Below are 23,585 nucleotides of genomic sequence, written 5' to 3'. Positions count from 1 at the left end.
AAAAAATAACATAGTTTTCCATCTGAATAAACTATCCACAGAAACATTAAAAACAAGTAAATATTTAATTTCAAGGCATAAAATTATTTATCCAGCTGAAATTCAGCCCTGGACCTCCACATAGGATGGACTGATGGGTTTGGTATCTTGTGAAGCTGGAAAACAGGAGAGTAAGTAAAGATCAAGTCTGCTTTCACAGATGATTATTACACAGACCCCAAAATGTCTAATCTAGAGAATATATCTCTAGTCAGAGAATATCTGTGGTGCACTGAGACATCATGAGAGGCGAGAGGAGAAAAAAGAAGGCTGGTTCTGCTCTGGAATATCTGGAGATGAAGGTGCAAAGGATTATTCATGAAATCAATAAAATTACAGACAACCTTGAAGATCCTCTTTGGAGACCCTCATACAACAGCTGAGTGTGTTTAGCCAGAAGATTCTTCAGAATTGCTGTAATACTAGAGAGCCTTTCTGCCCACCATTCCCCATAGCCATTGGCATCTACAATAACTCCTTGAACAAATTGATAATGTGAGTTACAACATTTAATTTTCATTTGTATTAATATATTTGAATTAAACTGAATTGAATTCCATTGAACTGTGGAATGAAACAATGGCTGAATGGTTTTCTTTTAAAAATATATATATTTATTTAAAAAAAAAAAAGATCAGCTATATATTCTAAACAAAATGCCACTTACAATATGGCGTCGCTCTTGACATAAGTCCCTCATGCGCAGGCGGATTCAACTCCCTCAGAAGATTCTGGGCGGGACTTCCGGGTTCAGCCCCTAGTCGCCAGTGCGCAGGCGCCAAATTCTGTTTAGCAGAACGGCTGTAGTTGAAGCCTCGTCCGCCGTGTTTTCTTTGGTTTTTGTTTATTTAATTACATTAAAACCGAACCCTAGCTGTTCAGTAACAGTTAAATGAAGGCCTGGAGACAGAAAAGCTACCAGAGATGTAGCGATAGGAGTTCAAACGGTGACTGGAGGCAGCAGAGCAAGAGGAACACAGAAACATGGATGCTGCTTTCAAGATTCAGATGGACAGATTAGGTTAGTATGTTTTACTTCATTATATCAGCTGTTTGGATGGCAGCTACAGTTTAGAATTTATTAAATTATTCTTATTAATGTCGCAGAGCTACCAGCCCCTTGTTCTCCTTGTTCTTCGTCCAGAGGATCTGGACCCCTAGCTATTGGTAAATGATTGTTTGATGGAGACATAGACTCTGTTTAAGTTTTATTTTCACTCATTGACTAACGTTTAACCGTGAAGTATGAAATGCACCAGCTCAACACTAATGGTGCGTCCCAGTTCTACTTGGAACTAGAAAATTTCCCAGTTGGAAAAATCACTTTCTCCACTGGGAATGTGGGAGCAACTTCGACTTCGCGTTTCAACATGGCCGCTCCTGACGTCACCAGTGATGTGTATGACATCACTAATCGCTGTATATTCTCTCTTTCTTGTCTTTATATATGCTATGCCTGGTTCTGAGTTTCTTTTTAGCTGAGGCAGCTTTGGGAACAACAGTTGATCTATTGCTGCTAATAACTTAAAGTTGCAAGAGGCAACTTTAAAATATAATATAATATATATATATATATATATATATATATATATATATATATATATATATTAGGTAATTTGTTAAAAATGTCAAAAATTGCTGACAGTAGAATGAGACAGATGATCTATTTAAAAATCAAGCTCCCTTGGCTCATCCCAGTGACCTTGCTACTATTTCCAGAAATATACCACTAGTAAGAGCCAGGAGGGGTGTCTCAGCAGAGTCAATCAAGCTCCTGTACGTGCTGCCCAACAACCTTCCCCTGCTCAGCGTTTTCCATCACTCAAGCTCAAGACTGCTGGTGTGCTGCAGCTGTGCTAATGGCGGAGAGGGAACCTAACGTTGCAGGAAAACTGCCAATTCCTCGAGTGGCGGCACCTGCTCAACAAACGAGGAGAGGTAGGCGGAAGAAGTCCAAAGATGAAAAGCAAGCTCAAAAGAAAGAACTGGACCGAGCCCGGAATAAAACGAGGATAAACATCGGAGCGGCTTTTCTGAGGTGGAGGGAGCTACTCTACCTGAAACGCTTCAAATCCGATGCAGAGTTAGCCACGTTTCTGCTAGACAAGTAGGTGTCTCTGCTGGATTTGCTTTATTGTGTAATAACATCACAACTACGACAGTTACATTATCACCATTCTCTTTTCACTCTGTAGCTTGTTGCTAACAGTTAGCTTGTTAGCTAGCAGCATGGGAGTAATGTTAGCGATCACTGCCAACTCTTTCACCCCAACATATTGTTTCAATCAGAATGATATCAATAGTGAAATTACTTTGTGTGTATTATCCTGATATAATGAAGTATTTACAAAAAGTAAATAAAATATGAGAGAACTGCTTACAACATTAGCAGCTAGCTTGTTGTGTTGGCTGTTTGTAATCCAGATGTTTAGTGTTTGTCCGAATGTTTGAGAGTTTTTTTTTCTTCTGATGAATGTGCTCATGTTTGACATAATGCTCTGCTGTCTGTAGATCATCTTTTTATAAGGTGAGTGTATATCATGGTGAAGGTTGTCTATAGCTTCCAAATAGATTTTGTACGGTGTGGTTTATTGTAGATGTGAAGTTGGTGCTTTGACTTCTTCAGCTACAACCAGCCATCGGACCGCCCTGTCCTGTTCTGTCCGCAGCTCATCATCAGATTGGTGAGAAAATATTGGGCGCTTATATTGCCAAGTTCACCATGGTGGTTCAGCCTGAGCAGTAGTCATGGTGACAGATTATAATGTACGTCTTATTCTACAATTATAAAAGTGAATAGAAAATCGGAGCCCATCATTTAAAGAAGATTTTAATTTGTGAAGAAAAATCTGTTAATGGTTTAACCTCAAGTATTTTATTTTCTACAGAGACTAGGACCTGAAATTATTTAGTTAAATCCTGCAAATCTAGATTTTATAATCTTAGTTGCTGCATACAATGACAGAGATGTATAATAACGTTTGCATTGGCACCGTAGACTACAATTAAAAAGAAATAAGGAGCAAAGTTGTGGATATTTCTTTGTAAATTTAGATGTTCAGAATTTGCTCTGCATAGAGGAAAATAATTTGACATAAAATGTAGGTAATGTTGGAAGACGAAGCACAGAATTTCTTCAAGTTACTAAAGGCAGAGAGACAAAACTCCGGCAGGTGAGATTATATGCCATTTTTATTTCTACATGTTCTTGCTGTTAGCATTTCATCGCTGGACACTCATGATGACATCAATGAAAGTGACTTCAATCACATTCAGAACTGTGTGTAAGTATCATTTATACATATTTAACCTGAATTGTGTCGTTTTGGTATCAGATTAATATTTTTGGTTCATAGCATCGACTGGGCTGGGGACTGGACCCGGGCTCCGCAGGACGACACCGGAGACGTTTCAGCTTCAGAGGAAGAGAATAGCATGGGGGAAGGCAGTTACCATGACGACACTGATGATGAAGAGGAGGAGGATTACATGCCCCCTTTATGCGTTCGGTGAGTTCCTAACTAAAAGTAATTTTTTATGAAAATAATTTTCCTTTCTCATTGTTTTTTTGTATTCAATCAGCGCTGCTGGTGCCGGTGAACAGAAGTTACCTCTGGATGCTCTTCCGGCCGTCGGCATGGAGGACACAGTTCATGACACTCTGGTCACAGAGTCAGCCGAGTCCCAACCGGTCCAGAGTGAGGATGACATCACCAATCATCCGGCAGCCATCACCTACCATGTCTGTCTGATGCAACTCGCTCGGTATCTGCTGCTGCCCATCCCAGTGTGTACGGCTAAAGACCCGGTGACACTGGCTGAGTGTCAGGCAACTGGACCATTCCAAGTCCAGATCAAGTCCAGAGGAACAGCTGTCATCATGCAGTGGGTATGTTCATTTACTACTCCAGTGTTTCCCCAAGGGGGCGCCCTGCCAACGAGAGCGCCTGCCGCACCAAGAAGATCACAGCATGTAGGAATTGCAGGTGTTCACAGTTAATATTATTGACTTTATTAGCCTAAGCACAGCAGGATCCTTGTGAGCGTTTTCCGTCTGTACGCAGTCGCTCGTCTACTTGTAGCACTCTCTCAAACTCGGTCTACAGCCGTGGGTCACGATGGACGCCCCAGGCCACACCGCTAGCTCGGCTAGCGCCAGCAGATTGTGGGCTTTCAAAAGCACCAACACCAAAGTTGGCAAAAGCTGAGACTCCGTATCTGTGAGGCTCCCAGGCGCTGAGTCAGCTGCATTCACACACGGGTGAACACACATAATGTTCAGATCACTAAATATCACAAATCCCTAAATAAATGACTGAAATAACATCACAATTACTAAATTACTGCAATATTATTGCTTACAAATATGCTATTTCTAAATAAATACAACAGAGCAGAAGATCTTAATGCCTGAGACGTGTTAAAGTACTTTTTAATAGCTGTTAAATATATTTTATTTGTATTAATGCTCATTACTCCAATGACTGCTATTAAAAGAAAGTAGGAGTTCGCCGAATGCAGTTTTCTGGCCAATCACAGATATTTAAAAAGCATATCTGATTTTAGCCTTTACCGATTTATTTCTGAACTAAGTATAGCTAAAAAAGTTTCACAGTTGATAATAGTAGGACGACTGTTGTTGGTAGAAAAAAATCAGTGGATAAGATGAGTTTCATATGCAAGTATTGACCATTTGATAATCACCAAAACAATCTACCAACCCTAAAATCTCCCCCTAGAGGAAGTGCTGCTGTCTGATGTATCATTGCTGTGATGGTTGGAAAGTAATGCTAAATGTTTTTAAACCTGTTTTCCAGATGTGTCCTAACAATCACTGTGTGTGGGAGTGGAACTCCCAGCCCACTTTCAAAGACGGGATGCAAGCTGGCGACTTCCTTTTGGCATCAAATATCATCCTGTCTGGCAACTACTATGCCAAAGTTGCATTGCTTTTCAAGTTTATGAAGTTGGGAATAGTGGATTGGTCAACCTTCTTGAAAATACAGGACACCTACTGTGTTGGAACCATCAAGGACTTTTGGGACAGCAGCAGAGCTGACGTCGTTTCCAGGCTGAAATCAAAGGAAAATGTTGTTGTACTTGGTGAGTCTAATGGTCAGTTATAGAACGACAGGCAATGTTCACATGCAACTCTGTTTCTCCTGCTTTGATGAGAAATCTTTTTCTTGTGCATTTGGTACTTTCTGAAGCTGGTGGTCACATGGGCAGTCCTGGGTCGTCTGCTCAGTTCTGCACCTACACCATCATGGAGAATGAAACCAAAGAAATCCTATCAATAGTCAACATTGACAAGGGAGAGACACAGAGGAGTTGTGTGACGATGGAGAGGGAAGGCTTCATCAGGAGCTTTGAGCAGATCCACCAGGAGGTTAAACTCACTGAAGTTTGCACAGATTCTCAGTCACAGATATCAGCTCTATTTGGTAAGTCCAGACCACAGCCAGCTTTGTTTTTCACACGCTTTGAGCATTTTCATGGTGCAACAGATTTCGAAAGGCTGGACTGCTGCGTGATGAACAGGACAGCACAAACTGCAGAGTGAGACGAATGTTTGGAGCCTCCTCATGACCGGTTTAATGCGTCAGCTGTAAACCTGGCTTTATATTAAAGTCCTGTAGTCTAAAGCCCTACAGCTTCATACTGCAGGTTTTTACAGTCTAAAGCCCTACAGCTTCATACTGCAGGTTTTTAACAGTGTAAAGTCCTACAGCTTCATACTGCAGGTTTTTACAGTGTAAAGTCCTACAGCTTCATACTGCAGGTTTTTATAGTCTAAAGCCCTACAGCTTCATACTGCAGGTTTTTACAGTGTAAAGCCCTACAGCTTCATACTGTAGGTTTTTACAGTGTAAAGTCTTACAGCTTCATACTGCAGGTTTTTACAGTCTAAAGTCCTACAGCTTCATACTGCAGGTTTTTAACAGTGTAAAGTCCTACAGCTTCATACTGCAGGTTTTTACAGTGTAAAGTCCTACAGCTTCATACTGCAGGTTTTTATAGTCTAAAGCCCTACAGCTTCATACTGCAGGTTTTTACAGTGTAAAGCCCTACAGCTTCATACTGCAGGTTTTTACAGTGTAAAGCCCTACAGCTTCATACTGTAGGTTTTTACAGTGTAAAGTCTTACAGCTTCATACTGCAGGTTTTTACAGTCTAAAGTCCTACAGCTTCATACTGCAGGTTTTTACAGTGTAAAGTCCTACAGCTTCATACTGCAGGTTTTTACAGTGTAAAGCCCTACAGCTTCATACTGCAGGTTTTTACAGTCTAAAGCCCTACAGCTTCATACTGTAGGTTTTTACAGTGTAAAGCCCTACAGCTTCATACTGCAGGTTTTTACAGTCTAAAGTCCTACAGCTTCATACTGTAGGTTTTTACGGTGTAAAGTCCTACAGCTTCATACTGTAGGTTTTTATAGTCTAAAGTCCTACAGCTTCATACTGTAGGTTTTTACGGTGTAAAGTCCTACAGCTTCATACTGCAGGTTTTTACAGTGTAAAGTCCTACAGCTTCATACTGCAGGTTTTTATAGTCTAAAGCCCTACAGCTTCATACTGTAGGTTTTTACAGTGTAAAGCCCTACAGCTTCATACTGTAGGTTTTTATAGTCTAAAGCCCTACAGCTTCATACTGCAGGTTTTTACAGTCTAAAGTCCTACAGCTTCATACTGCAGGTTTTTATAGTCTAAAGCCCTACAGCTTCATACTGTAGGTTTTTACAGTGTAAAGCCCTACAGCTTCATACTGTAGGTTTTTACAGTGTAAAGTCCTACAGCTTCATACTGTAGGTTTTTATAGTCTAAAGCCCTACAGCTTCATACTGTAGGTTTTTATAGTCTAAAGCCCTACAGCTTCATACTGCAGGTTTTTACAGTGTAAAGTCCTACAGCTTCATACTGTAGGTTTTTACAGTCTAAAGCCCTACAGCTTCATACTGCAGGTTTTTACAGTCTAAAGCCCTACAGCTTCATACTGCAGGTTTTTACAGTGTAAAGCCCTACAGCTTCATACTGCAGGTTTTTACAGTCTAAAGCCCTACAGCTTCATACTGCAGGTTTTTACAGTCTAAAGCCCTACAGCTTCATACTGCAGGTTTTTATAGTCTAAAGCCCTACAGCTTCATACTGCAGGTTTTTACAGTCTAAAGCCCTACAGCTTCATACTGCAGGTTTTTATAGTCTAAAGCCCTACAGCTTCATACTGCAGGTTTTTACAGTCTAAAGCCCTACAGCTTCATACTGCAGGTTTTTATAGTCTAAAGCCCTACAGCTTCATACTGCAGGTTTTTACAGTCTAAAGCCCTACAGCTTCATACTGCAGGTTTTTACAGTCTAAAGCCCTACAGCTTCATACTGCAGGTTTTTACAGTCTAAAGCCCTACAGCTTCATACTGCAGGTTTTTACAGTCTAAAGCCCTACAGCTTCATACTGCAGGTTTTTACAGTCTAAAGCCCTACAGCTTCATACTGTAGGTTTTTACAGTGTAAAGTCCTACAGCTTCATACTGCAGGTTTTTACAGTCTAAAGCCCTACAGCTTCATACTGCAGGTTTTTATAGTCTAAAGCCCTACAGCTTCATACTGTAGGTTTTTACAGTGTAAAGCCCTACAGCTTCATACTGCAGGTTTTTACAGTGTAAAGTCCTACAGCTTCATACTGCAGGTTTTTACAGTCTAAAGTCTTACAGCTTCATACTGTAGGTTTTTATAGTCTAAAGCCCTACAGCTTCATACTGCAGGTTTTTACAGTGTAAAGTCTTACAGCTTCATACTGTAGGTTTTTATAGTCTAAAGCCCTACAGCTTCATACTGCAGGTTTTTACAGTGTAAAGTCCTACAGCTTCATACTGTAGGTTTTTATAGTCTAAAGCCCTACAGCTTCATACTGCAGGTTTTTACAGTCTAAAGCCCTACAGCTTCATACTGTAGGTTTTTACAGTGTAAAGCCCTACAGCTTCATACTGCAGGTTTTTACAGTGTAAAGCCCTACAGCTTCATACTGCAGGTTTTTACAGTGTAAAGCCCTACAGCTTCATACTGTAGGTTTTTACAGTCTAAAGTCCTACAGCTTCATACTGCAGGTTTTTACAGTGTAAAGCCCTACAGCTTCATACTGCAGGTTTTTACAGTGTAAAGCCCTACAGCTTCATACTGCAGGTTTTTACAGTCTAAAGTCCTACAGCTTCATACTGCAGGTTTTTACAGTGTAAAGTCCTACAGCTTCATACTGCAGGTTTTTACAGTGTAAAGTCCTACAGCTTCATACTGCAGGTTTTTACAGTGTAAAGTCCTACAGCTTCATACTGCAGGTTTTTACAGTGTAAAGTCCTACAGCTTCATACTGCAGGTTTTTACAGTGTAAAGTCCTACAGCTTCATACTGTAAGGGTTTAGGGATTTCTTTTTTTTCCAAAAGTGGCGTGAATCAATTACGCAATTTTGATTTGCACAATTTTATAGTCAGTGGAAACTCAGCTACAGAGAGCGAAAACAAAACGGGTTAAGGAAGTAATTCTGACACTGAAGAAGACTGAAGTGGTTTTGGTGCAGAGGAGGAAAATAAAGATGGTGATTAATGACTTTCATAGGCTGATGTCTGTATTTAATAAGCAGCTGTGTTACAGACGAGGCTTTAAAAAGCATTTATGGTACATATTTGTGTATGTTACAGTGACTTATTTCATTAGAAATAAAAAAAAAAGTCTGTAAATATCTCATTATGATTTGGTTCATAGACGAGTGCGGAAAATATTCATACAATTTTATTTCTTTTCTTTTCAAAGCTAGTGGGTTTATCTCTTATTCTGCTCAGTAATAAATGCTTGACCTCTTAGGATTTTATTTGTCAGTGCAGCAGTATTCCTAATTGCATTTCTGTTCTTTATTTGAAAGACCCAGTCAAAGGAAAGTATAAGGACAGCGGCGTGCTGCACACTCTGGACATGTGGCATGGTTCCAAAAACTTGGCCAAGAAGATGCATGCAGTAAGTTTTCTTGTGATTAAAATTGAGAAATCAAAAATGTCAAACTTGTAAATTTTTCTCCAATATTTCATTTTATTTCTTTATTTGTGTTTATTAAGGCAGGGCAGCAAAAGGGTTGCTCCATCCTGCTGCAGTGGATCAAAGATATCTGCAATTATTTCTGGTTCTGCTGCAAGATGACTGAAAACTTTGATAACTTCTATGTGAGTCGCACCCAAACATCCTGGATGTCATTTTTCTAGCACTTCAGCATTGAGTTGTTGTTGCTATGTGGGGTAAATAAAACCAGTTTAGAGGTTGGTATTCATTCCTGCACATTGATAACTGTGATATCAAGGGTGAAAAAAATGCAACCACTATACCAATAGTATATTTGATCAATGTAAGTTTAAACTGTTACGTTTATTTTCTAATTTAGGACATGTGGGCTGGCCTCCTTAACCATGTAACAGGAGAGCACGAGTGGCCCCTGGACGCCGGCCAGCGTCCGTCTGGGGAACGCAGAGACAAGGCCTGGATAGAAAACGGGTCCGTGGCCCATCAGGCCTTATCGGAAGTTATTCTGAATCAACGCTGGCTTAAGGAAGTACACAAGTACTTACACTTTAGGTATGAATGTGTTTAATTATTCCGTGTTTCTACATTTATGGCGCTTCAGAAAAAGCTGATGTGATCTGACGGGTCTCATTGAACTTGTAGGTCAACGGCTGAGCTGGAATCTTTCCATAACCACATCCTGATGTATGCCAGCAAACGCTTCAGCTTCAGCCGTCCGGTCTATGAAGCCCGGATCTTCCTGGCTGGCCTGGATTACAACCACCACGTTCACAGACCGCCCAGGAGAAAACCCGACGGCTCCGTACAGTATGCAGTATTTTTATTTGTACTCTGCCTTATCAAGAAAGACTTTGGATATAAATATTTTCATCTGTTTTTATTGTTTGTCTAACTTCAGATATCGCAAACTTTATAACAAGAAATCCAGAAAGTGGTGTTTGTATGCTATAAAGGAGGAAAAGGACTACCGCTACATCCCACAGCTTCAGAGGGCCATTGTAGGGAAGCGGGTGGCATCGGGGCGTGGTCTCCCTCGTCTTACTGCCGCGACACAGAGCGACCCTCGTCAGTACGGCGTGCTGTTCGTCGCACCAGCTTCCAGCACGCAGCAGCCATTAAAGTCACAAGCCAGCAGGGGCCAGAGTAAGAAGCAAATGTTGTAATTTCAACTAATTACATGGATTTTAGTGCGTTAAAAATTTTAGCGCAATTTATTGCATGCCATTTTTTTTAAAAACATAGAGAGCCAGAACTTTGCATTGTCGTTTCTGGTACACCCATAATTCTGACGCACATTTTCAAACAGCGCTGGGCAGCAGGCGTTTCTCTCGGCTCTCTGGGGGTTAATGTCTGCTTCAGAAACTCATCTGTCAGTGAAGCTGTCCAAGCCTACAGTAGCATCTCAATGTTAGCATTGAGATGCTACTCATCTCAATGCTGAGTAGCATTGAGATGAGTAGCATCTCAATGCTACTCATTGAGATGCTACTCAATGAGTAGCATCTCAATGCTACTCATTGAGTAGCATTGAGATGAGTAGCATCTCAATGCTACTCATTGAGATGCTACTCAATGAGTAGCATCTCAATGCTACTCATTGAGCAGCTACATGTAGCAGCTACATGTAGCTGCTCAATGAGTAGCATCTCAATGCTATTCATTGAGCTGCTACATGTAGCAGCTACATGTAGCATTGCATGTAGCAGCATGTAGCATTGCTGCTACATGCTAAAAACATGTAGCAGCAAATCTGATTTCAGCAGCTGCATTTCTAAAGAAGCTCCATGAACGACCAGAGAAACTGTGGAAAGGTGAACAGATAGAAAAACACTTTGCTCCAATATGATGGTTGAAGAACACATGAAAAACTATGAATATCTTTGTTGTTGAGCTGATATATTGATTTAATAACTGAGCACCAAATAGTTTTTAAATTGAAATTGTTGCTTATTTGTTAATATGATTGTTTATTAAAATCCAATCATTTTGATTAATTTCAGACCCTGAAATTAACTTGATTAAAAATTTTAATTGAGTATCAAATCATCACAGCTGCTTTGGTAATGAAAACTGGTAATTTATTAAATTAGGAAAGCTAGACCTCGTTTAGCAAGACTGAATTCTGATTATGATTAATTTTAAGGACAAAGTGCTTTCTTCCTCCTCAGTGTGTAATAATTTCTGAATCAAAAATCGATCACGTTCTGCCTTTTCGTTTTCTCAGAAACTCTCCAGGTCGTCTTTAATGTTCTCTGTCTGATCCGCTCAGCCTCGTCCTTCTACATTTGCCTCAGTGTCTCTCATAGACGCAGCTGTGACTAACAAAATGTACTCTACCCAGGTACGAAGTCTTTGCTCTGCTTTCACATAGAAAGTACTGCTGCACCAGTTTCTGTTCCATCTTCTCTAAACCAGAGGGGTCATGGCTTCACTAATTAACTTGTAATTAACTGAAATGTTGACGAGTTGCAGTTGTCTGTAATGAACATGATGTGTTTCGGTGTTGCTCCCAGATGTTCCGCAGATTGTGGTTGCTCTAGAAGAGGATGTTGAAGAGCCGAGTCCTGCTGTGGACCAGCAGAAACCAGAAGCTCTCCGCATCAAGGAGGAACCAGATGATGAATCTCAGTTCTCACAGCTTCATCAGAACCAAACAGAAGGCCGGTGTCTTCCAGCCAGCAGCTCAGATGACAAGATGGAGACCGATGAAGAGGAATCCAGCAGGAACCCAGATCTACATTCTCCTCAGGACACTCGTGAAGAACAGAATCCAGGTGTGGACCATCAGGATCTAAAGCTGCTTCACATCAAGCAGGAAGAGGAGGAACATTGGACCAGCCTGGAGGGAGAGCGCCTCAGTGAGAAGCAGACGGATCCATTTCCACTAAATGTCGTTCTTGTGAAAAGTGAGCATGAAGAGAAACCTCTGTTCTCACACCTCCATCAGTCAGGAGGTGGAGATCTTCCAACCAGCAGCTCAGCTGACCAGATGAAAGCAGAAGATGAAGAAGAGGACGGTGGAGCAGCAGAGTCCAGCAGGAACCCAGACCTACACACTGATGGAGACACTTCCTGCTCTTCAGAGACAGAGGTCAGTGAGGATGAAGAGGAGGATGATGGTGATAGTGACTCTGAATTTGATGATAATGGTGGTGATGACAGTGATGATGTTGGTGGTGAAAGTGATGAAGCGAGCCATCCTGACTCCCAGCATCAGCGCATGTCAGACTCTGGATCTGGAACTGAGGACAGTGAGACTGACTGGAAGGAGGGCAGAGAGTCAGGAGGAAACGCCGTCAGTTCATTGAGCTGCTCCGAGTGCGGTAAACGGTTTGTTAACGAGCGCTCTCTGCAGAGACACATGACCCATCATTCAACAGGAAGGTCTTCACGCCGGGCAGCTAAAAGTAAAAGTACTAAAGGGAAGAAAAATGTCAACACACTAAGTCCAGGGAAAGTCCAGAGTGATGTCAAATTATTCACCTGTGACGACTGTGGTAAAAGTTTCAGTTGGAAAAATCATCTAAGCAGACACAAGAGAATCCACACAGGAGAGAAACCGTTCGGCTGTGATGTTTGTGGACAAAGATTCAACCAGAATTCTAATTTAAACAAGCACATGAGAATCCACACGGGAGGAAAACCCTTCGGTTGTGATGTTTGCGGACAAAGATTTAACCTGAAGTCATATTTACACATACACATGAGGATTCATACAGGAGAGAAACCGTTTGGTTGTGATGTTTGTGGACAAAGATTTAACCAAAAATCCAACTTGAACAAACATGCCAAAATCCACTCTGGAGGAAAACCGTTTGGTTGTGATTTCTGTGGACAAAGATTCAACCTGAAGTCATATTTAAGCAAACATGTAAGAGTCCATACAGGGGAGAAACCATATAGATGTGGTGTTTGTGATCAGAGATTCAACCTAAAGTCACATTTAAACTTGCACAAGCTAACCCACACAGGAGAGAAACCATTCGCTTGTGACATCTGTGGACAACGTTTAATACAAAAGTCTGCTTTAAAGAAACACATGAAGATCCACTGTGAGGTAAAATCATTTGACTGCGATGTGTGTGGACGGCGATTCAACCAGAAGTCGGCTTTAAAAAGACACTTGAGAATCCACACAGGTGACAAACCTTTTGGTTGTGACGTTTGTGGGCAAAGGTTTAACCAGAAGGCACATTTAAACAAACACATGACCCTTCACACCGGAGCCAAACTGTTTGGCTGTGATGTCTGTGGACTAAGATTTAACCTAAAGTCACATTTAATCAAACACAGTAACGTCCACAGGGATGGACAAAGTGTTCAGATTTAAATGTTCACAGCTGTTAAAGTAAAGCTTTAAAGTTCGGCCATTTTAGTTTTGAACCATGATTCTTTAAACTCTACAATGCAATAGGTTGCTAAAAACATGTGGGATATTACAGTACACATCTTTTCTCTATAGAGCAACAGACTTTATAAAAACAACACGCCTGCTGCCGTCCAATCAAAGGTTTCTTCAAAAGAATGCCGGTGCTTTTTGTTTAAATCTGTTTCTATGAAATTGACATGTAAATATAAAAAAATGTTTTTTGAGTTGTGATTTTCTTAAGCTTTTGTTTTTGTCGGTGTGTTGTGATGGACAAACGTTTTTCTGTCAGATGTTTGCAGTTGAGTCGATGTCCTTGATGTCATTCTGTCGTCTGCTTTTAGTAGAAATGTTTGTTTTTTCAAAGCTGCTTTTCTGTCCGGAGGAACTTCTATGTGCCTCATATCTGGACACAAACACTTGTTTTGTTCTGCTGCCTGGATGGTCATAACTGTCAAACTGAGGACTTCATGTGGCGTGATTATCAGCTGAATATGAAAAAGTTTTTCATATCAGAAGTTCTGTACATGTAAGAATATTTTAAAGAACTTCCTTTGTTGGACTCTTGTGCAACTTGTTAAAATTAGTTTATACTATAAAAACAAGACTTCATTTCCGTTGCCTGACATTGAATCAAAGTAAACCTTTTCTCTGCAAGTAGGATGATTAGAGCTTTTTATATTTGCCAAATTTCAGAATAATAAATGATTTGGAAGATTTTAATCTCTTCACTTTGAGCTGTAGAGCTTTTATTACTGGGAAACCATTTCTAACATTAGAACCCTTTGCTTTAAATGTGTTTACAGTACAATATGAGCAGAACTCCCTCCTGATGATGAATGTCTCTGCCAACCTATAAAGGAAGTTTATTTAAGCTGCTCTTTATCTGGGATCTTTAATGTTTTCGTGTTTTTGGAGTACAGCTGCTGTCATGCTTTCACCTAGAAGGACGCTTTGACTTGGTTTGTAGTCCAGAAGTGGAGATCAGATGTTGCCTGTAGTGTTTTTTTCCAAATTTGCTGATGTTAATACTAGTAAATTTATTTATGTTTTTATAATAAACCCATTCTATTGTTAGTCTGTTCCTTTCATCGTTTTCTTTTTAATAAAAATGTTCTAAGCATCTGAGCCCTTTCCAGAGAGAGAAGATGTGTTGATGTAAAGCTGCAGGTGAGAAACTGAAGGGAGGAGTTGGAGGGAGGAGCATCTTCAATCATAGAAGTGATGAAACAGAAGAGAGCCAGCAGAACGTCAGAGCTTCACCATGAGCGTTCGTCTGGCTTTGTTCTGCTGCTTCTTCCTCTGTGAGTACTTTTTAATTCTTTGATTTCGTCTTTAAACCATCAAACTCGCCTGTCTAACCTCATTCACCTGTTTCCAGCTTTCTGGGTTTTCGTTGTTCCTGCTTTGTCCTGTTCAGTTCAGTATTAATTATGCCTGTTTAAGTTCTGCCACATTTCAACTTTCCTGACAGTTTCCAGATTTTCCTCTGAGGAAGGATCTTCCACTTGTTTTGGACCCGTGGGAACAGAACCTTCAGTTCTGGATGGGAACAGAACCTTCAGTTCTGGATGGACTTAAAACTGGAATCAGGGATAAAGTTCAGACACAGAATAAGTTATTTCTTAAACTGACCTCTGCAGACGGTGAAAGTAAAGATTCTTAATTTCAGATATTATTAAATCTGTTCTGTTCTTGTTAAAGTTTCTATTTCAGTGCTTGAACTGCAACTTTTAAAACTCTTTAAAAAAGTTATTTTATTATTTAACCTCCTGTCTTTAGTTTGCTAATAAGTCAGTAGATTAACATCTGTGTTGCGTGTTAAACCAAACCAGGCTGATTTACATTGAGTTTCCATGGTAACGATAATGATCTAACCAGAATGATTCAGTGTCTGCAGTGAACTGGAAAGCAGAACATGCTGAGCTCAGCCTGCAGAACCTGACAGGAAGTTCTGCTGTTACCCAATGATCTGTTCTGCAGGTCAACAACAGCAGAGCTGATGATGCACCGACTCACATCTTCAAGTTCCTGGAGGAAACATTACAGTGACATGTACCTATAGGAAGGATGGAGCATGGAGGTTCTTCTGCAGGGAGAAATGTGAAGCAGGAAACGTTCAAACACACGGCCTGGACGCTCAGTCGGGTCGATACGGAGTTGGATATTCTACACCTGTTATTCTGTCTGGGATGATCTCAGAGCGGTCCGACTCTGGACTTTACAGACTTGGTTTGGGTGAATCTTCATCATCAGCTGAAATCTGTGATTTCAGACTTCATCTTGTAGAAGGTGAGTTTTTATCAAAGCTGCTGAAATGTTTCAGTTTGAGATTAAAACATTTAACTGTTAAATTAGCTTCATTTTAGTTTAATATCTGTGAACTAATTTAATTCAGTATCGGCTAATAGATCAGCCATCAGAAGTTTAATAATAAAGGAACATTTTACCTGATTTACTGCATTTGTGAGCCAGTTTAACCAGTTAGGACGAAGTTTATGAATAGAGCAGAATGGGAATATGCTTTGTTCCTTAAATAGATGCACGGTTGTTAACTGAGCTTTAAGTTCTGTGTATTTATTTATAACTGGGTTAATGTGATCAGACTGCATCATGCTGAGATCAGAAAGTAACTGATGATTATTCTATCAGCTCTGCTGGATGGAAGCAAAGATCTTCACCTCTATAAAGACGCTGGCAGGCGCCTCTTCCTTTGGGTCCTCTGGTTCCTCTGGAAGAGGACAGTTCTGCAGAGGGAAGTTCTTATTGGGACAAATGAAGGCAGATTTAAATACATCATTCTGTATGAAAGTGGAGTTCTGTATGTGTCCATCACCCAGCTGACCCAGTCTGACTCTGGACGGTACCGATGTTCCCTGGAGAGAAATGATGGATCATATTTATAGAGACTTTAACATCACAGTCAGAGACGGTGAGTCTTAATAAAAAAACTTTCATCTAAAGCTGCTTTCTGTCCACAAAGCCTTTGTCAGATTATGATGCACAGAAATATGAATATTGGTTTTTATTTCAGGTTTTTATTAGGAAATGACATAAATAAATTTCATAAGTGAGAGGAAAACCTAAATTGAAATCAATTTTCCATCCGTCAACTCGTCCTCCTCCACACCAACAAGCACACAGAGTTTCGGCTCCAGTCCAGGAAGCTCCACGTCTCCATCCAGCCTCAGTGAGTGACTCAAGAAGACCTGAAGGAAACCGTCACAAAAACCGTGCTCGAGGTGAAGGAGTGTAAGGATGCGGTGAAGTGTAAGTGAAGGCATCATCGGCGCGCCGCCCCCTCCAGACGGGGTTTTGACGCCCCCTCTGGTGCAGCGGCCCTCTGGTGCAGCGGCCCTCTGGTGCAGCGGCCCTCTGGTGCAGCGGCCCTCTGGTGCAGCGGCCCTCTGGTGCAGCGGCCCTGTGCGTTGCATGCGCTGCATACCCACTTTTTGCGCCACTGGGTCTAGGGTCAGGAAAAGGGCAGCTAACATCTCTGCAGATCCCACACATCCTGGACACAAACTGTACATTACTTCCTAAAACCACAGAGACTGTTTTGGTTCCGACAGTGATACTGGATCGGATCGACCCCAACACCACAAAATAAAACGTGTTTTCTGTTTCTTACTTCTCAGGCTGTGGATGACTTCACTACAGTCGCCTACGCTGAGGTGAAGTTCTTTAAAAGAAGCTCTGATTCTCCTGTCAGAGCGTCAGGCAGAACCAATAACGATGTTGTCTACGCCGCGGTCCGAATGACGGATCTGAACCGATCCGAGGAAGAGCCGCTGTACTCTAACACAGCTCAGACGTAGCTCTGCTCTCCTGCTGCTGGCAGGCGACAGAGCAGGTGGACTTAAGGACGGCTGAAGCAACCTGAAATAACGATGTGGTCGTCTGGATGTTGGTTCCATGAAAAACAGAAGCTGCAGTTGTGAGGAGCTCCTCAGATATGCTGCAGTTGAAGCTACTCTCATTTCTATTTTGATTAATTTATTTTATATTTTAAATCTAGTTTCCTTAGACATTATAAAACTGCTGGTGCGTCTTTTTGCTTTTCATTTTACATTTGGTTCCTATTTCTGTACAAACTGTTAGTTCAGACTGACATCAGCTAAAAAAACACGTTAAAAGAAGGTTTTAATGGTTATTGATAGTTTTGCATGGCACTGTAATTTTCCTTTCAGATTCTAAAATTTGCATATTTGCACATTTTGTCATGATCAGCTTAGCTTTTTTTATTTTGTTAAGCCAAAAATAACAGTTCCTTTGTTTATTTCAAATCAGTATTAATAAAATATTTTTGCAGCAAAATGAATTAAAAACGTCTAAAATCAGATTTTCATGGTCAGTTACTTTTCTACCAATTAAAACAGTAATACTTTCGATTACAAATGTTGTTTACATAGCTCGCCTTTGCCCAACCAATATGGCGGACAGACTGACTCGTAGCCCTGTGTAGGCGGGACTTCCGGGCTTTTGTTCCTTTGATGTGTGGCGGGGCCTCTCCTCCCAGTGCGCAGACTCCAGCTTCTCTTCAGTCCAGTCGCGGTGACAGGAGGCTTTTCTCCTGGTTTTGGCCGTAAGGCGGGTTAAAATTGAACTGTAGCATTTTACGGAACGATCTGGAGACAGAAACGCTACCGGAAATGTAGAGACAGCAGCTCAAACAGCGACTGGAAGCAGCAGAAGAGGAGAAACACAGAAACATGGATTCTGCTTTTAGCTCTGACGTTCAGATGGAAACATCAGGTCGGTGTCTTCTCCTAATTCACATCCACTTTGGACTTTAGTTACAGGTTAGCAGTAATTTTTAGGAAGATGATGGATTTACCTGAATGAGAACTAGTGAAGCTGCTGTCTGCATTTGAGGCTTGTTACGGTGTGTCAGATCTACTGGTGGCCAGTTTATCTGGTGACCGCGCAAGGCGGATGTTTTTAAATGAGTAGGGGGCCGCGTCGATCCCTGATCAAAATGCCACCAAGTTAGAGGATGGTTTAAAAATAAGCCCCTTTTTTAAAATATCTGCCAAACACATGGTTTTTATTCGTGTGCGACATACTGTACTTTGGCCAGTTTCATAAGAAGTAAAACAAAAATAAATATTGTTACAATCATATAAAAATAAACAGGAAAGATTATGAATATGCTAAAACTTACACTTTCTTTTGTTGCTACCTCTTACAAACAGAACAGGCAATAGCTATATATTTTATGAAAATCTTTAAACTGAAATCACATTGTTGTTCAGTTTTCAATGCAGCAGATATCCAACACGCTACTGAGCAATAAGGATCTCTGTATGACTTTTTAAATCATACAGATTATATTTTTCAGGACAAAGTGTTATATTTATCATTTATTTGAACCTTGGGTTAATTGTGATATATTTTGCCTGCAGCACGTATTTGGCTTCATTGATTTTAAACTGGACATTTAGAGACAGGATCTTATTATATACTTTATACATAATTGCACTGGCTTAAAAATGACCAAATAATTAAATCAAGTGATTTAAACTGATTTGGTTGACTCATATTTAAAGTTTTACATGAATTAAAGATGAGTTCTGCTTTAAAGGGTGATTTAGTCAAGACTTGGGCTTCGTGCTGGAAACTGATTGAGATTGGAGACGAAACTGTTAAATCTCAAATAATCTCTCAATGTTTTCTATGCACAGACAATATTTGTGGTTGTGGTTTTTCACTGTGAAATTATCATTTTACAATAAACTTTAAATCTATACAGTTTTATTCACTCTTTATATTTCATTTAAATTTTATACAGGCATTCTCACTGAGGTCCTGTTCTCTGAATAGACCTCCAGTTAAATTTATGTCATTTTTTATGCTATTTTACAAAAATGCTACAGAATAATATTTATATTGTTGGGAAAGATAAGATGTTTTACAAACAAAATTATGTCTGATTGTTAAGATTTTTCTGAATTATCAACGATTTGATACTTTTCAGAAGAAAAATGTATTGTTATTGGAAATCACGGCACTCATTAACATAACAATGACCAAAACAGAATAAGAAGGAAATCTTGAGGCAGTTCTTGGTGATTTAACATCTGTGAACAGACGCAACAAAACTTCCTGTCCTTTTTTACTGAACGTCGTCCAAAAGTCATCGTCAGGTTTGGAGTTTCCCTCGTTGGTTTTAGTCGGAGCGGTCACTCTGCAGGTCTGAGCTGCTCGTCCATCCAGAGATAAACGGCTCCAATGTTTTAGAAAACATGAATGAGAAGCTTTGAGTTGAGATTTTTCTCTTGGTCCTTAGAAAATCTACAGAAATAAACATCTAACATCTCAAACTTTACCGTTCCTCCATGACTACAGAGACTTTTCTGCTTTTCAACTGTTTACATAAACATGTGAGATTTTAGGTTATAAGCTTAGTACTGTAATAGTTTGCTTATCCAAACTCATTTACAGTGAGTGGAAGGAGATGGATCCACGACATCATCTCTGATTTTTCCTATCAAATGATGGTTTAACCTCAGATAAAACGGAGGCTGGAGCAGGAGGAGGAAACTATGTTTAAAAATCTCAGGCAGTTATTCTAAAAAAAAAAACACAACAAGTTTGTAGGTTGGATTCATCGCTCTGTTAACAGTTCATGGTCAAGAGGAAAATCCAAAATCAACCTAAAATGATCCCATACATCTGCAGCCGGTCCAGGTTCTGGTTCCTGGTTCTGGTCAGAACTTTGGTAGATTATTTCTTTATAGCTCAGAACTTTCTTCATTTTTCCAGTTTACTGATTGCTTCATTAATCAACATGTGATGAATCTCAGCATCGTTACCTGATGATGTTAATCAGATTCTTTCACTAATCTGTTTTACCTTCTTAGAAATGTTAACTCTAATTGTTCACAGTGTGTGTTGTTTCTGTGTTTTCTGTAGATGTTCAGGAGAGGCTGCTGGTTAAAGAAGAAGCTAATGAAGAGCCGAGTCCTGGTGGAGACCAGCAGGACGCAGAGCGTCTTCACATCAAGGAGGAAGAGGAGGAAATCTGGAGCAGCCCAGAGGATGAAGAGCTCAGTGTGAAGGAGGAGTCCGATCCTACCAGGTTTCCACTCACTGTGGTTCTTATGAAGAGTGAGGATGATGAAGATAAACCTCTGTTCTCACAGCTTCATCAGCCAAAAGACGGAGATCTTCCAACCAGCAGCTCAGCTGGCCAGATGAAAGCAGATGAAGAGGACGGTGGAGCAGCAGAGTCCAGCAGGAACCCAGACCTACACACTGATGGAGACACTTCCTGCTCTTCAGAGACAGAGGTCAGTGAGGATGAAGAGGAGGATGATGATGGTGGTTCTCATCTGAAACACCCACCAGACTCCGGCTCTGAAACCGAGGACAGTGAGAACGACTGGAAGGAAACTAGAGCTGCAGAGTCAGGAGGAAACGGCGCCAACAAGTCGCTGAGCTGCTCTGACTGCAGCGAACAGTTTGTTAAGAAGCGCTCCCTACAGAGACCCAGTTCAGGAAAAAACTGTTTGGCTAAAAACGTCGACTCAGCGAATGTCCAAACTGATTTAAAAGGTTTTACCTGTGATGACTGTGGTAAAGGTTTCAACCTAAAAAACTCTTTAAACCGACACCTGAGAATCCACACAGGAGAGAAACCATTCAGCTGTGACGTCTGTGGACAAAGATTTAACCAGAAATCTCACCTAAAAATTCACAGGAGAATCCACACCGGAGAGAAACCGTTCAGTTGCAGTTCGTGTGAACTAAGATTTAACCAAAAGTCAAGCTTAAATCTGCACATGAGGAACCACTCAGAGGAGAAACCGTTTCACTGTGATGATTGTGAGCAAAAATTTAACAAAAAGTCAGATTTAAACAAACACAAGAGAATCCACATGGAAGAAAAACCCTTTGATTGTGACGTTTGTGGGAAAAGATTCAGTCGAAAGGCAGATTTAAACATGCACACACGAGTCCACACTGGAGACAAACCGTTTGCTTGTGATGTCTGTGGACACACATTTAGCCTCAAGGCTAATTTAAAGAAGCACATGAGGATTCACACAGGAGATAAACCATTCGGTTGTCTTTTCTGTGAGCAACGATTCAACAGAAGGTCACATTTAAACATACACATCAGAATCCACACTGGAGAAAAACCATTTGTTTGTGATGTTTGTGGTCAAAGATTTAGTGATAAGTCGGCTGTGAACAAACACATGAGGATTCATACAGGAGACAAACCTTTTGGTTGTGATGTTTGTGGGAAAGGATTCAACCAAAAGTCGAGTTTAAACAAGCACACCCGGATCCACACTGGGGACAAACCGTTTGGTTGTGAGATTTGTGGACAAAGTTTTAATCAGAAGTCAACTTTAAACATCCACCAGAGGATCCACACAGGAGACAAACCGTTTGGTTGTCACGTTTGTGGACAAAGATTTAACCACAAATCAAATTTAAACAAACACAAGAGGATCCACACGGGAGAAAAACCCTACAGCTGCCATATCTGTGGGAAAAGATTTTACCAAAAGCCTCATTTAAACAGACACATGAGGGTCCACATAGGAGAGGATGTAGTTTAATTACATAAGTTAAATTTTCATTCCAGTTATTAGTCTTGGAGAAAATTTTTTCCCAGGATCCTAACCTCCTGGAACTGGTGATACCCTGGGCATTAGTTGTCTGGGTTTCTGGTCCAGGGTCCCAAACTGGGACGTAATGTCTTTTGGATTCGCCGAGTCCTGGATTGTTGCTGCTTCTTGGTAATTTATCTGATGATTCAGGTCAACACCCACCTCAGCAGCAGACTTCAGAAAGCCATTAGAAACCAGGAAGTCTCCCCAAAACAGCATTTATATCCAATTGTTTCTAAATGTTTCTGGTCTAAAACACAAGTGGAGTGTTTGGATGTAACTGTACTGATCCTGAGCATAAAAGCCTTTATTTTTAAGAATTAACGATCAATCTTCTGCTCTTCTGTTTCATCTGCTCTGCCGGCTTCCTGGTTTACTTTTCTATTCACACATTGACAAAATTGTTGGCACCTCTCTTGTTTATGACCAAAAACCCACAATGGTCACTGAAATAACTTGAAACTGTCAAAAGCAATAATAAAAATGTACTTACCTTGTATGTAGAAATGGGGTCCAACCGACCCAACACACGTAAAACTTGCATCGTTTGGCTCAGACCTCACATGGTTAAAATGAAGCTTTGAAAATCAGACATTGGTTTTGATTTTTGGTTCAAGCTAATAATGATGATAATAATAATGATGAACAAATGATGGTACCTGTAACTTAATATTTTGTTGCTCAGCCTGTTGGATCATTTTTAACATTTGTTTCTGTGATGTGATGTTTTAAGTCTTTTTAACCTCCATCCATCCAATGATGGATAAACTAGAGAATAAGTGGAAGTTGGCCTAAAGATTCACACACACTTTGTTTATAAAAAAATTTATAATAAAATTGTATTTTTTATGCAGTGCCATCACTTTGTGTTAAAGCTTAAGCTTAAAAATAAAAACATGAATAAGTTTATTTGTTTATGTAGTAATAAGCCTGGTTTATTGTAAAACTCTGGAGTTCCTGTTTTGTGGTTCTGCGACTGTCTGGTCGTCTTTGCATCACACCAGAACTGGTCTGCACAGATCCGTTTCCTTCCCGTTACTCTCCGCTGCGCCGACATCAGACGGTCAGTTCAGTCCAGACGATCAAATCATAATCCGTTCATGTTGCACAAATACCAAACTAAAGATAAAACCGTTGGATGTTCTGAAACATGAAGTTGATGATGAACTTCGTCTTCATGCTCAGGTTGTATCTTTTCCGTTTCATCGCCTTTCAGTCTCACTCAGTTTCCCCTTTTCACCATCTGAGTCACATCCTGACCCAACCTCACTGATGAAGACGTTTCCAACAGAATAATCCATTAAAAGCACAAAAAACTACTTTAAACATCACATTATTTATTACCAGTTGTTACTGACAATTATCAAAACTCAATTTTTCCATGATTATAACTTTTAATGTTTAGATACAGAAAGAAACAGATTAAAACAAAGTTAAAATAGAAAACACAGGAGGACCTCGTTAACTGTACTGAATAATATTCTACTGTTTGTCTT

The 23,585-nt window shown here is 40.3% G+C and overlaps 1 protein-coding gene across 5 annotated transcripts; it reads left to right on the top strand.

Annotated features, from left to right (window-relative positions):
- Positions 1 to 830: 830 nt before the first annotated feature.
- LOC106906582 (uncharacterized) lies at positions 831 to 22,998 on the top strand. 5 transcript variants are annotated; one of them, XM_088003552.1, is made up of 17 exons: positions 831 to 1,060; positions 1,759 to 2,146; positions 2,637 to 2,723; positions 3,258 to 3,323; positions 3,396 to 3,548; positions 3,622 to 3,928; positions 4,857 to 5,142; positions 5,250 to 5,483; positions 8,951 to 9,042; positions 9,141 to 9,245; positions 9,461 to 9,651; positions 9,742 to 9,906; positions 9,998 to 10,242; positions 11,613 to 15,757; positions 16,118 to 16,397; positions 16,500 to 16,735; positions 17,104 to 17,805. In XM_088003552.1, the coding sequence occupies exons 2-14, from the start codon at positions 1,899 to 1,901 to the stop codon at positions 13,427 to 13,429; spliced, it is 3,996 nt and encodes a 1,331-aa protein (XP_087859678.1). In that variant the 5' UTR covers positions 831 to 1,060; positions 1,759 to 1,898; the 3' UTR covers positions 13,430 to 15,757; positions 16,118 to 16,397; positions 16,500 to 16,735; positions 17,104 to 17,805. The 5 variants fall into 5 exon arrangements, with proteins under 5 accessions (XP_087859678.1, XP_087859679.1, XP_087859677.1 ...); XM_088003553.1 differs by lacking the exon at positions 16,500 to 16,735; XM_088003551.1 differs by having other exon boundaries at positions 16,500 to 17,805.
- Positions 22,999 to 23,585: the final 587 nt, after the last annotated feature.

Source organism: Poecilia mexicana, unplaced genomic scaffold (genome assembly GCF_051168715.1).
Source record: "Poecilia mexicana isolate PSO_F unplaced genomic scaffold, ASM5116871v1 scaffold_23, whole genome shotgun sequence".
NCBI classification, from domain to species: Eukaryota; Metazoa; Chordata; class Actinopteri; order Cyprinodontiformes; family Poeciliidae; genus Poecilia; species Poecilia mexicana.
Note: the sequence above shows the minus strand (reverse complement) of the source record. Positions and strands in the feature narration are given on the sequence as shown.

What these genes read in the sequence shown, in the direction of transcription:
- LOC106906582 (XM_088003553.1), top strand. Translation starts at nt 1,899, where the DNA reads ATGGCGGAGAGGGAACCTAACGTTGCAGGAAAACTGCCAATTCCTCGA. An exon ending in ACAGATATCAGCTCTATTTG is followed by an intron (nt 5,484 to 8,950) that starts GTAAGTCCAGAC and finishes TTTATTTGAAAG; the next exon opens with ACCCAGTCAAAGGAAAGTAT. An exon ending in AAAACTTTGATAACTTCTAT is followed by an intron (nt 9,246 to 9,460) that starts GTGAGTCGCACC and finishes TTTCTAATTTAG; the next exon opens with GACATGTGGGCTGGCCTCCT.